Source organism: Rana temporaria, chromosome 5, assembly GCF_905171775.1.
Source record: "Rana temporaria chromosome 5, aRanTem1.1, whole genome shotgun sequence".
Lineage (NCBI taxonomy): Eukaryota > Metazoa > Chordata > Amphibia > Anura > Ranidae > Rana > Rana temporaria.
The window spans coordinates 390,415,030-390,429,313 of NC_053493.1; the positions used below are offsets into that span (position 1 = coordinate 390,415,030).

Here is a 14,284-nt window from a genome sequence, read left to right on the forward strand (position 1 = left end):
TGTTTTTTTGCTATTACCGCATTGCCAGCACCCTGGTGGTTCAACAACCCCTGATCATCACGAGGCTCACCTGGAGCGGTGAGAATTCTGTCTGTGCACCAAAAGATATTGCTTTATATGGGTTACCTGAGATCGGTACCAGACTACTCCCAGGGAGGTTAACTTGCCAACAGCAACATATAAAATATCAAACTGAAAATTTTTATTACAGTATGGTTGTTTGATATACAAACACCTCTAAACGTTGCTTATACTGTTCATTGATTTTAGTCTATGCTTTGCCCAAGTAGAAAGTGAGGGGAACTTTTTCTTCAAACATCTAATAATGTGATAATCTTGAAAAAAAAAAAATAGAAGTAAATATGAAAATGTGATAACTGTTTGTAAAACAAAAATGAGGTGGTGTATTATTTGATAATCATTATATCCACTCCACGCTGTGGATCTAACACCAATAGTACAACAATGAAGCATTTAAAACTTGTAGATATTGTGAGGCATTGGCTGGCAAAATTTAGATTGTGCATATGTGTCATCTAGGATTCTCTCCTATATGTTATTGTGAAATATTATTAAACAGAGCAGCCAGGTTGTTTTAATATCACCAGAGCTTTTTTTCTTAGAAAGTAGGTGCAGGAACTCAACCACGACCCGTTTAGATTTCACAAACAGTAGAAGGGTCTTAAAGGGGCATTAAATACCAGGATTGCATTACATACAGAGTGCAGAGTTCAGGGGGGTTACACACAGAGTGCAGAGCTATCACTTGTAAACACAGAAACCAGACTTCTGTGTTTACAAGTGATTGTGGTGAGCAGGCACCAAAGGGTCTGAGCCAAAGGTGGTGGAACTGAGTTCCCCCAAGTTTCCCCTGAAAAAAAGCCCTGAATATCACCATGGCTTAAGTGGATTGCCTCCTCTCCTACATGCCTGCTTTCTCACCACCTTTGGCTCACCTATTAAACAGATGCACACCATGGAACCAAGTGGTCTGGTAAATACAGTGCCTTGAACAAGTATTCACGCCCCTTGAAATTTTCCACATTTTGTCATGCTACAACCAAAAACGTAAATGTATTTCATTGGGATTTATGTGATAGACCAACACAAAGTGGCACATAACGGTGAAGTGGAAGGAAAAGGCCCGCGGGACCCGCGGACTTGATGTCCGCCGGTGTCCCACGATTGTGTCACGGAGCGGCAGAACGGGGAGATGCCTATCTAAACAAGGCATTTCCCTGTTCTGCCTAGTGACAGGACAGTGAACTACTGCTCCCTGTTATCGAGAGCAGTGATCACTGTCGGGTCACTTGTAGCCCATCCCCCCCACAGTTAGAATCACTCCCTAGGACACACCTAACCCCTTGATTGCCCCTAGTGTTTAACCCCTTCCCTGCCGATGTCATTTACACAGCGACCAGTGCATTTTATAGCACTGATCGCTGTATAAATGACAATGGTCCCAAAATAGTGTCAAAAGTGTCCGATGTGTCCGCCATGATGTCTCAGTCACGATATAATCGATGATCGTTGCCATTACTAATAGCTGTCGGCTAATTGCCAACTCCTATCTCTCCACATTGACTCACCTGTTGAAGATATCCTGCTCGTCAGTCCTGCCTACTTAAGCCGTCCAGTTCCAAGGCTCTCTGCCTTCACCTTGGTCAACATCACAGAGACTCCTGCGTACATATTGAAGACTTGCTTGGCTGACGTTCCTTCTGGCTCCAGATCCTGCTTGCAGTTCTACTACGTTTATCTCTGACATTTGGCTTGGCTGACTATCCGATCCGGTTCCTGAACTCTGGCTATGTTTTGACCACGCTTACTCTGTTTATCTTTTTATTATTATTATTATTATTAAACAAGTATTTAACTGCACTTTTGTCTCGGTCGGATTCATGGTTTCTTACAGTTAGTCACATGTCCACAAACTTTTGGTCATATAGTGTACTGTATATACTGTATCATTTTGACACCATTTCAAAAATTATCTTTTTCCAAGCTTTTTTTGCAGTATTGTGATGGAAGTTACTAAAATGAATTTTTTTGTGTTACGTTACTTTTCTCCTGAGCTACTCAAATGTTGCCTTTCTTGCATTGTATTCTTTTATTTCTTGATCTATATATATATATATATATAGAGTTATAATACTTATGTATGTATGGGTATATGTTACAATACTGTTATTATCCTTAAATGAAGAAACAGATTATAATGTTTTAAAGTTCAGCTTGAAATGGAGACACAGAAGGACTAATAATAGGAAACAGATATCACTTTAAACCCCCCCCCCCCTCCTCCTTCTTTCACTGAGGAACCAAATATGGCTCTGAATTAAACCCCTGTAAGCTTCAGGATGGGACCCTGTGTTTCTGGACATTCCACAAGGAACTTTTGTGCCTCGTGGCAAGAAAAGCGTGTAACAGGAAAAGACCCTTATATGGACGGATCAATCAATTGTGTTCATGTGTATGATGTCATGTTGTCTTTAAAAAGCCAATAAAAAGTCCCACCTCCCTCTCTGCGGCTGGACACAGAATGAAGGGAGCAGTTTGTTCCTCAGCTCTCTGCATGCTTTCACAATTTGAATCAAAGGCAGAATGGGTTAAGCCCTGAGGTCGTGTCAGGGGTCAATCCTTTTCAGTATAAGTTCCATGTGAACTACTTTATCTCTTATTTCTCCTACTATGATTCAAGATGAGTTTTTAGGTTTGCACTTCTATAATCTTAGAGGAGTAAACAATACTGTCAATAATTACTGAATCTGATTCAAGATGAGTTTTTAGGTTTGCACTTCTATAATCTTAGAGGAGTAAACAATACTGTCAATAATTACTGAATCTCGAGGCGTTCTATTTTTACATAAAATAGTTTTAGATTTGCACTTACTTGGTGGGCTGGGACACCAGAGCGTCTTTGTGTATTCTGTAGCATGGAAAGTTATTAAAAGTTCCAGGCTCCATGGAGACTCCATCCAAGGTGGCATATTCCTTTTGCACCAACCCAAACATTTCCATCATTTTAAAACCTAGACATAAACATATACATTTATATGATTATTTCTTTATTTTATCTAAAAGATAAAATATCTATAGATTGACACTATTCAATTATTATTTGAATATTCTTAATTTTAAGGCTTTAAGCCAAACAAGGCATGCAGATGTTATCCTAAAAACAATATGGGCTAATTATCAATACATTGTTTACCAGCACATGTCAGACACATGTCTCCATCCCTCATGCCAAAACCAACTTTGCTCCCCTCTCTGATAATTGCATCTGGCTATATGGATCATCTACAGCCACCATCCTATTTCTCTAATCAGGTTTTCTTCACAGTTTTGGAGTGACATAGGAACCCATGCCGTCTTTTGCGGCAACATGTATTGTAATAATTATGGTTAAATACAACTAGGTACAGACTTCAAATTTGATCAGTTTTACAAGCTTATGCAATATATTTAATTGCTCTCTGTGTCCTCATAAGGGGCGGTTCACCTCACTTACTGTCTAGGTGACAGTTGCCAACAGAAGTTTTAAACCTCCCCCTTATCCTAAACAAAGTAAAACTTTTTTGGCTGGAGTTGAGTTTAAACTGTGTATTATGCTAATATTTAATACAGGGCTGCTGTTAGAAATCATGGAGGGCCCATATGGCCTACCTGACAGACCCCCCCCCCCCTCAAGATGAAAGTGACTAAGGACATTTATCAGTCCCATTCTCATTCATGAATGAATATAAAGCGCTCTGAGGCTTCCTGCTCATTCACAAACTGAAGCATAGTAAACACTTGGTTTGGGTCCTAGCACAGTTTACTATGCTTAAAGCGGATGTGCGCTCAAAAAAAAATATTAAAAGCCAGCAGCTACAAATACTGCAGCTGCTGACTTTTAATATTAGGACACTTACCTGTCCTGGAGTCCAGCGCTGTCCGCAGCAGAGGACGAGCGATCGCTCGTCACCCTGCTGCTCCCCCCTCCATCCATGGTGAGGGAACCAGGAAGTGAAGTGCTCCGGCTTCACTGCCGGTTCCCTACGGCGCATGCGCGAGTCGCGCTGCGCCCGGCGATTGGCTCCCGCTGTGTACTGGGAGCCGAGTGTTCCCAGCACACAACGGGGGGATGTCAGAAAAAACCCGTCTTTTGCCCGTGACGTGTGGCCGGAAGTGGGTGCAAATACCTGTCTGTAGACAGGTATCTGCACCCCCCTCCCCCCTGAAAGGTGTCAAATGTGACACCGGAGGGGGGGAGGGTGCCGATCAGCGCGACTTCACTTTAGGATGGAAATCCGCTTTAAGTGATGAATGGACACAGGTGTGACTGGTACCGATCGCTCACAGTGTTCATTGAGGAAAGGAAGGGGTCAGTAAACTACATATTTACCGGTCCTTGCCCAGCTCTCCATCCTAAAACATTCACCTGTGTGCAGCTGCCAGTGGGAGAGAGGAGAGGAGGGAAGCTGGCAGCGCTAAGGGGGAAAAAGGGCACACAGGTGGACCCAGACAGCAGATGGAAGGGGTGCATGTGCTAGAACCACTCTCCCTGCACTGCAGCTGGAGGGAGAAAGAGGAGGAGAAGCTGACAGAGCTGCAGGGGGAGGCAGAAGAAGATCGGTGTCTATAATAAGACAGCACAGCTGGCCCTCCTGCTCAGCAGGTTCCCCTTTTGAAATGATGGGGCCCAGGCCCAGTACAGGAGGGCTGGCTGTACTGTCTTATCAGCAGCCCTGAGTTATTATATAATGTTCCAGCTGTAGGAAAAACCACATCTCAGACAATAATCTGTGATTCCAGGTCTCACCTGTAGATGGCATTGTAGAGAAAAATCAGATTTTTACCCTAGAATAGTACAGGGGGTGGTCCGAGTTCAGTTTCTATTTTCTTGTGTTCCAAAGAACCCCTTTATAATGCAGCAGTACGTTCATACCAAATAATAAGGTGCAGAGGTGTAGGCAAGACTTTTGCTTTGTAGTAATATTTGTTTGTGTATTTTGAAAGACTACATTACACCTCATCACCACATCAACTAGGACCCATGCTTGTGTGGCCTAGTCACACTCCTTGGTATAGGCATTAATGTCATGGAAACTTTGTGGGATTAGGTCATAGAGTTTTTTAAGATGACAGTTGACCATATCTATCAGTAGGTAGCTTAGTGGTTAGTACTAAGCCTTGTGGTCCTTGGTTTGGGTCCCAACAAGGACACTGTCTGCATAGAGTTTGCACGTTTGCATGTTCCTCCTATAGTTTGTGTGGGGTTCCTTCCACAATCAAAGGACATGCTGGTAGGTTAATTGGTCATTGGTGATAGTCTACTAAGTGTGCCCAAAATGTCCGCCCCAATAGAAAATAAATGCTTTGAGTCTCCAAAGGGAAAACTGCTATAAAAATATAATTAAAAATCCATAGCCAAATTTATTAGGGCAGAAATGGTAACCAATCAGAACATTTAGGCCTCGTACACACGATAGGTTAAACAGAGGACAACGGTCTGATGGACCGGTTTCATCAGTCAAAACCGATCGTGTGTGGGTCCCATAGGTTATTTAACCATCGGTTAAAAAAAAGCCAACTTGCTTTAAATTTAACCTATGGATTCCTAACCGATGGGAAAAAAAACGATCGTTAGTAGGCACGACCATCGGTTGAAAATCCACACATGCTCAGAATCAAGTCGACGCATGCTTGGAAGCATTGAACTTCGTTTTTTTCAGCACATCGTTGTGTTTTACGTCACCGCGTTCTGACATGATCGTTTTTTAACCGATGGTGTGTAGGCGCGACGAACCATCAGTCAGCTTCATCGGTTAACCGATGACAACGGTCCATCAGACCGTTCTCATCGGATGGACTGATCGTGTGTACGAGGCTTTAAAGGGTATTTCCTAAAATCTCAATGGCTGCAAACATCTATGGTACAGCATCTACTTCTTCTGCCTGCCTCTATATGATTATGTCTACCACTGAGTCGCAAGTGTCAGATCATAATGGTTTTAAATGTAGTTGTATTTTAGTAAGTGTCTAATGCCGCATACACACGGTCGGAATTTCCGACAAGAAAAGTTTGATGTGAGCTTTAGGTCAGAAATTCCGACCGTGTGTATGCTCCATCTGACTTTTTCTGTCGGAATTTCTGACAGTAAAAATTTGACAGCTGGTTCTCAAATTTTCCGACGGGAAAAGTTCTTGTTGGAAATTCCTATCGTCTGTATACAATTCTGACATGCAAAAAAACACACATGCTCGGAATCAAGTCGACGCATGCTCTGAATCATTGAACTTCATTTATCTCAGTTGTAGTTTTGTACGTCACAGCTTTCTTAGTGGTCGGAATTTTGTGTGACCGTGTGTATGCAACACAAGTTTGAGCCAAAATTCTGTCGGAAAAAAATGCACGATTTTCTTGTCAGAATTTCCGATCGTGTGTACGCGGCGTAATAGTAAATTATTATTATTATTCACAATTTATATTATATATTATATTATTATTATTATATTATATTTATATTAACCTGCCTGGCGGTATTCCCGAGTCTGACTCGGGGTTAGATTTTCCTGCTGCGAGCGGTAACCCCGAGTCAGACTCGGGCTTGCCTCGCTGGATGTACAGGGAGTGTTTACTTACCTTCTCCTGGATCCAGCGATGCCACCGCGCTGTGTGAGCGAGCGGGACCTTGCTCGATTCACACAGTGCCTCTGTGTAACGCCGATCTCCGTTCCCTGCGACGTTACGACGCACGGGGACGGAGAACGGCGCCAAATTCAAAAAAGTAAACAAACACTTTACATACAGTATACTGTAATCTTATAGATTACAGTACTGTATGTAAAAAAAAAAACACACACATCCCTGCAAACTGTAGATTGTCCATAGCAACCAAAAGTGTCCCTTTATGTCAAAAATGGTTTTAGATCAGCTAAAAAACAGCGATAATAAATTATAATCACTTGCAGAATTGTGCGATAGCGATTTGTGGGGAAATTCGTCATAAAAATAAATAAATAATGACAGCGACAATTCTGCAACTGAGCAAATTTCAGTGATTTTGATTTGATTACATTATTGAATCATTTTTATTATAATTATATTATTATTTGTTATAATTATTTATAATTATTTATTATATTATAATTTATAATTTTGTTTTTAAAAAAATGTCATACCCGGGATGCCTACTAGACTCTTGTTTGGTCAGATTTAAGTGAGTTATTTCTAAAAATTACAGGCCTACAGTATAAAACGCCAAATTTCCTTGCAAATAATGGGACCGCTTTCAGCATGTTTTTTCTGAAAGAATCATACCGCCAGGGAGGTTAAATTACTACCTGATAGATTAGCATGATTAAATATTTTAAATTTCTCAATGAGCACACTAGATTTATCTTACCAATGAAGTAGAAAGCATCTAAAAAAGCAAATGAGGGACAAGTACAAGATCATATCGATAAAACAACACATTTTGCCTTGTTTTATACAAAAATAAAAGGCAAAGTGCAGTAAATCCTGAACACTGACTTGTGATTGGTCAATACATGAGACATAATGGAAGCAAATGTATTTATTATACCTGATACACTGCTGCCTTGGATGTGGGCCCATGGACAAGCTGTAAAAGAAAGAGGTAATAAAAAATCACCAACTTTATGTATGCATACACTGAAATAATGTGAAATTTAAGGAAATGTCGAAGAAAATATATAGCATAAAGGACACTTTAATATAAAAACATCGGCCAAATATTTGCACATGACCAAGTTCTTCCCAGAATGATGAAGCCATAATAATTCTGTGTTGCCACTACCAACTTTGGACCTATGTGGTCTGTTTTAAAGGAATGCAAGTTATTAAAGTGGAATAAACCTGTGCGATTCAAAGTGTTGAAAATATGCATAAGTGATACCCTTGCATCAAGATGATCAACAAAGGTGGATATAGAAAGCTTAAAGCTGAAGTTTAATGGCCAGATTCAAGTAGAGCGCCGCATCTTTAAGGCGGTGTAGCGTATCATATTTACACTACGCCACCTTAAGTCAGAGAGGCAAGTACTGTATTCACAAAGTACTTGCCTCCTAACTTACAGCGGCGTAGCGTAAATGTGGCCGGCGTAAGCGCGCCTAATTCAAATGAGGATGGGGGGGGCGTGTTTTATGTAAATTACTCGTGACCCGACGTGATTGACGTTTTTTAAGAACGGCGCATGCGCCGTCCGTGTACATATCCCAGTGTGCAAGGACGTATTGGTTTCAACGTGAACGTAAATTACGTCCAGTCCTATTCACGGACGACTTACGCAAACGACGTAAAATTTTCACATTTCGACGCGGGAACGACGGCCATACTTAACATTGACTACGCCTCCTAGGGGGCAGCTTTATCTTTACGCGGCGTATCGCTTACGGAAATGGCGTATCTTTACTGCGACGGGCGCACGTACGTTCGTGAATCGGCGTATCTAGTCATTTACATATTCTACGCCAAACTCAACGGAAGCCCCACCTAGCGGCCAGCCTAAAAATTACACTTTAAGATACGACAGCGTAGGAGACTTACGCCGCTCGTATCTTAGCCTAATTTAAGCGTATCTGGTTTCCAGAATACGCTTAAATTAATGCCGGCGTAGATTCAGAGTTACGACGGCGTATCTACTCATACGCCGGCGTAACTCTCTATGAATCCGGCTATAAGTATGAATATTTTTTTTCATAGTGACACTTATTGGCACCCCCATGCATCTTACAGTGCGACTTAGAAAATGGTGCAGGCACCTTTTTTTCTCATAGGATAGCCCATTGAAATGAATGGCTGTCCTTAAAGCAACATATGGGAATGTGTGGAAATGCGCCAAACAATGTGCGTGTTTGCAACTCTTGGTATGAATGCAGCCTTACTGTCCTTCCAACTTTAGGTGAGTGGGAGTAAAAATATTGTATAGCACCTGTGGTGAGTAGGAAAGATAATGTCCCTTCACTGGTATTGGTGGGAAGAATAGGCCCTATTGTTGGTGTCAGAGGAAGAAATAGTACCCCATTGTTGGTGTCAGTGGCAGGAATAGCGCCCCATTGTTGGTGTCACTGGGAGGAATAGTGCTCCATTGTTGGTGTCAGTGGGATGAATAATGCCTCATTACTGGTGTCACTGGGAGGACAAGTACCCCATTCTTAGTGTCAGTGAAACAAATTGTGTCCCATTGTTTGTTTCGATGGGTAAAATAGTACCCCATCATTGCTATTGGTCGGAGGAATAGTGCCCCATTGTTGATATCAATGGAAGAAATAGTACCCTATTGTTGGTGTCACTGTGAGGAATAGCACCCCATTGTTGGTTTCAATGAGAAGAGTAGTGCCCCATTGCTGGTGTCACTGGGAGGACTAGTACCCTATTGTTAGTGTCAGTGAAAGAAATAGTGCCTCATTGTTGGTGTCAGCAGTGGGTGAAATAGTGCCCCATCATTGCTATTGGTGGGAGGAATAGTGCCCCGTTGTTTGTATCCGTGGAAGAAATAGTGCCCTGTGGTTGCTATCAGTGATAGGAAGAGTGCCCTATTGTTAGAATCAGTGAGAAAACAGTGCCCCGTCATTGTTGTCAGTAGGAGGTATTATGCTCCACTGAGGGTGTCAGTGGTAAGAATGGTGCCGCATCATTGGTGTCAGTGGGAGGTATTATGCCCCACCGTGGGTGTCAGTGGAAGGAATGGTGCCTCGTCGCTGGTATCAGTGGGGGGAATAGAACCTTGTGCCAGTGGAAGGAACAGTGCCCCAGGGGCCAGATTAAGGCGAGCAAAGGGCCACATCTGGCCAAAGGGGCGCAATTTGGAGACCACTGCTATATAACAATTGTATCATCGGTGCTGTTAGATACATTTTTCTGCAATCTTTATTTTTTTTTCTTGCCTGACAATATGAAATCTGTCAGACATAGTGAAACAGATGGAGTTAAGCTATAAATGTGTTCACAAACAATCTAAGATTCGCACTGGATATAAAACAGAAGACATAAATTGGCACCAACTTGCTGACGCCGTCTCGCAAATAAAAGTGACCAGCTCATCTTCTATTTTCTTGAACATGTCAAAGTCATCGACGAAGAAGACGTGTCTCTCGCTGGGCTTGCTGCCAATGTTCACTAACTCGTTGTAGTCTGCATCCGCCACGCCAATCGCAAAAATGCTGAAGCCTGGGAGGAGGAAAAGACAAACATCGGCTAAGTAATCCAACTTTCATCTCTAGTGAGATTGATGTCTGCTAATCGCATCCGCCAAACTCCTGCTGGGTCTTATAGGTGCAGCAGGGAGGAGAAGGATCACGTTTATTTTACCATCTAAATATAGAACCATTAACTGGACCCCAGAGGAAACTGCTATCCATTTAAACCTCAAAGGACTTTTCCCTTTTGAAATATGTTATCCACCATCCGATTTGGTGCAATTATGACATTTTCGAACATCCATTATGGTTTTTCGGGAAAGTCAACATTAAAGGGGTTGTAAAGGTTTGTTTTTTATTTTCTAAAGAGGTTCCCTTAAAGGGGATGTAAAGGTACAATTTTTTTTCCCTAAATAGCTTCCTTTACCTTAGTGCAGTCCTCCTTCACTTACCTCATCCTTCCATTTTGCTTTTAAATGTCCTTATTTCTTCTGAGAAATCCTCACTTCCTGTTCTTCTGTCTGTAACTCCACACAGTAATGCGAGGCTTTCTCCCTGGTGTAGAGAAAGCCTCTTGAGGGGGGAGGGGGCGAGTAGGAGAGTCAGGACGCTCTCTACTTTGCAGATAGAGAAACGAAGCTGTGTGTTAGTGGGCGTCCTGACACTCCTATCCAATGAAGAGCCAAGAAGCCGTGGAGAGAGCGACGTGGGATCGTGCCCACAGAAGTTCGGGGCTCAGGTAAGTAAAACGGGGGGTCAGAACATGCCAGGAGTTTTTTCACCTTAATGCATAGGATGCATTAAGGTGAAAAAACATGAGGGTTTACGACACTTTTAACAGCAACTGAAAAGCCACCTATAAATCTGCCCCCAGATACCAAATTTGTCTCAAGATATAAACCAAATCAAACCATCTCTCTTGCTCCCTTATCATCTACACCCATGCTCGCTTCCAATACTTTCCCAAAGCCTCTCCCTGTGGAACTCCCTACCCCAATCTGTCCAGCTATCTCTTACTCTGTCCGCCTTTAGGTGATCCCTGAAAACTAACAACATAGTTACATAGTTACATAGTTAGTCAGGTTGAAAAAAGACACAAGTCCATCCAGTTCAACCACAAAAAATAAAAAACACAGTACAATCCTATACACCCAACTCCATACCCACAGTTGATCCAGAGGAAGGCAAAAAACCCCAGCAGAGCATGATCCAATTTGCTACAGCAGGGGAAAAAATTCCTTCCTGATCCCCCGAGAGGCAATCGGATTTACCCTGGATCAACTTTACCTACAAATCTTAGTACTCAGTTACATTTAGGAAATAATCCAGGCCTCTCTTAAAGCAATCTACTGAGCTGGCCAGAACCACCTCTGGAGGGAGTCTGTTCCACATTTTCACAGCTCTTACTGTGAAAAAACCTTTCCGTATTTGGAGGTGAAATCTCTTTTCCTCTAGACGTAAAGAGTGCCCCCATTGTCCTCAGTATTGACCGTAAAGTGAATAACTCAACACCAAGTACACTGTATGGACCTCTTATATATTTGTACATGTTGATCATATCCCCCCTTATTCTCCTCTTCTCAATAGTGAATAGATTTAGTTCTTCTAATCTTTCCTCATAGCTGAGCTCCTCCATGCCTCTTATCAGTTTGGTTGCCCTTCTCTGCACTTTCTCCAGTTCTCCGATATCCTTTTTGAGAACTGGTGCCCAAAACTGAACTGCATATTCCAGATGAGGTCTTACTAATGATTTGTACAGGGGCAAAATTATATCTCTGTCTCTGGAGTCCATACCTCTCTTAATACAAGAAAGGACTTTGCTCGCTTTGTAAACCGCAGCTTGGCATTGCATGCCATTATTGAGCTTATGATCAACTAAAACCCCCAGATCCTTCTCCACTACAGATCCCCCCAGGTGTACTCCCCCTAGCATGTATGATGCATGCATATTCTTATTCCCTAAGTGCATAACTTTACATTTATCAACATTAAACCTCATCTGCCACTTAGTCGCCCAATTAGACAGAGCATTGAGGTCGGCTTGTAAAAGAGCACCAAATTTTACTTTCTCTATTAGCTTATCCCCATACAGTTATTACATTGTTTATCAATTGCCCTTCTCTTTCGATTGTAAGCTCTTGCAAGTAGGCCCTCCTTATTCTCTTGTCATGAATTTTATTGTGATGCCTCGTACACATGATCGGGTTTCCCGGTGGACTTTTTACCGCCGGGAAACCTGAGGGCAAAGCCGAGAACCGGCTTGGCAGTTTTTTCCCCCTACACATGGCCGGTTTTCCTGGCAGGAAAACTGCCATGAGAGCTTTGTCTGGGAAACTCGGCTGTGTGTATGCTCGACCGCAGTGTTTCCCATAGGAAAACTGCTGGGAAAAAGACCGTCGGGAATCGCAGCAGGAAAAAAGAGAACGTGTTTCTGTCAGGAGAACTGCCATGGAGCATACACACGGCTAGTTTTCCGGCCAAAAGCTCTCACGGCAGTTTTCCAGATGGGAAAACTGGTCGTGTGTACGAGGCATAACTGTACCATAAACCTTTATTTTGTAAAGTGCTACACAAACTTGTGGCACTATATAAATCCTGTATATTAAAAATGATATATTAATAACAAAAATGCTGTAGTCCCTGTAACCGTTTCAGTAACCCTAACACTAACCTACTTTGTAACCCTCACACTCAGTGAAATCCTAACACTAACCCTCTGTGAAATCCTAACACTAACCCCCTGTGAAATCCTAACACTAACCCTCTGTGTAATCCTAACACTAACCCTCTGTGTAATCCTAACACTAACCCTCTGTGAAATCCTAACACTAACCCTCTGTGTAATCCTAACACTAACCCTCTGTGTAATCCTAACACTAACCCTCCCTGTAACGCTAACACTAACCCTCCTTGTTACTATTTAATCCTCTGTAATTCTTACACTTAAACACCCTGTAGACCTAACTGTTAGCATATACACCTCTACTCTTCTGGGATCCTCTGTGCCAAAGTCCAACCTACCTGCTCATCAATGAATGAATGAATGAATTAAAAACATGTATAGCGCTACAAATGTGAACTGAATCGCCTCAAGGCGTTTGGTATCCATTTCCTTCTAATTTGGCCTTCAAGATACCAACGCAAAAGTGCAAGCACTATTATCTATGCTTGAGTTTGAAAAGGTTTGTGTGGACAACCTACTAAGGCTAGTTTCACATCTATGCATGTCAGAAAGGCAAATCACGTGCTTTCCCGAAACACACAGAAACGTGTTGCCCTTTAACATACGCACGACAGTGCAAATAATTGTTAATGGCTGCCCCACGCATCTTCAAACCATGTGGTTTGGTGTGTGGTGGTTTTTGTAAAAGAATCAGGGCCTATTTTTTCATATTTCTTGTGCATACGGTAGCCCATTGAACTAAATGCGCTGCCCTAAACTCAACATGCGGGAACAAGCAAAAAACACAAGGCCACCACTTAATTGCACCTGTAGGTGTGAACCAAGTCTAATTCCAAATGACAATGCAGAAAGATAGAAGACAAAAAACTTCTCGGAGTAATGACCATACCTTCCAAGTGCATCTGGCTGGCAAACGTTATAGTTTCATCTTGAGAGCGCCCATCGGTAATCACCACCAAAACCCTGGGCACACCCTTTCTCATGCCAGATTCCACAGTAAACAAATCTTCACGGACGTGCTTAATTGCTCTTCCTGCATAACAAGGGAAAAAAAAATATTATTTCTGGAACAGTCTTTAACCAGACTGACTACTCTTCTAAAGCTGGCCTTAGTTTTCTAAGCAGCAGTTGATTTAATCACTCACTGAGTATACAGCTGCTTTACCTTTAAGGGCCAGTTCACACCAGATGCAGTTCCGTTCAGTTCCGTGTGCATTTTTTCTGCACAAAATGCATGCACAGTGTTTTCCATGTATTCCAATGGCTCTAGTTCACACCATGCAGTCAGTTTCCGGTCAGTTTCTGCACCGGAAACTGACTGCATGGTGTAAACTAGGAACAACTAGAGCCATTGGAATACATGGATAACACTGTGCATGCATTTTTAGTGCAGGAAAAATGCACACAAAACTGTACGGAACTGGTGTGAACTGGCCCTTAATCTTTGCCTAT

At 42.3% G+C, this 14,284-nt stretch overlaps 1 protein-coding gene across 1 annotated transcript in view; it reads right to left on the bottom strand.

Annotated features, from left to right (window-relative positions):
• The window catches only part of COL14A1 (collagen type XIV alpha 1 chain), a 292,376-nt gene that overhangs the window by 57,898 nt on the left and 220,194 nt on the right, over positions 1-14,284 (bottom strand). The window contains 4 exon segments of the mRNA XM_040354914.1: positions 2,894-3,032; positions 7,575-7,613; positions 10,016-10,180; positions 13,722-13,865. Of these exon segments, the coding sequence (XP_040210848.1) occupies positions 2,894-3,032; positions 7,575-7,613; positions 10,016-10,180; positions 13,722-13,865 (487 nt within the window).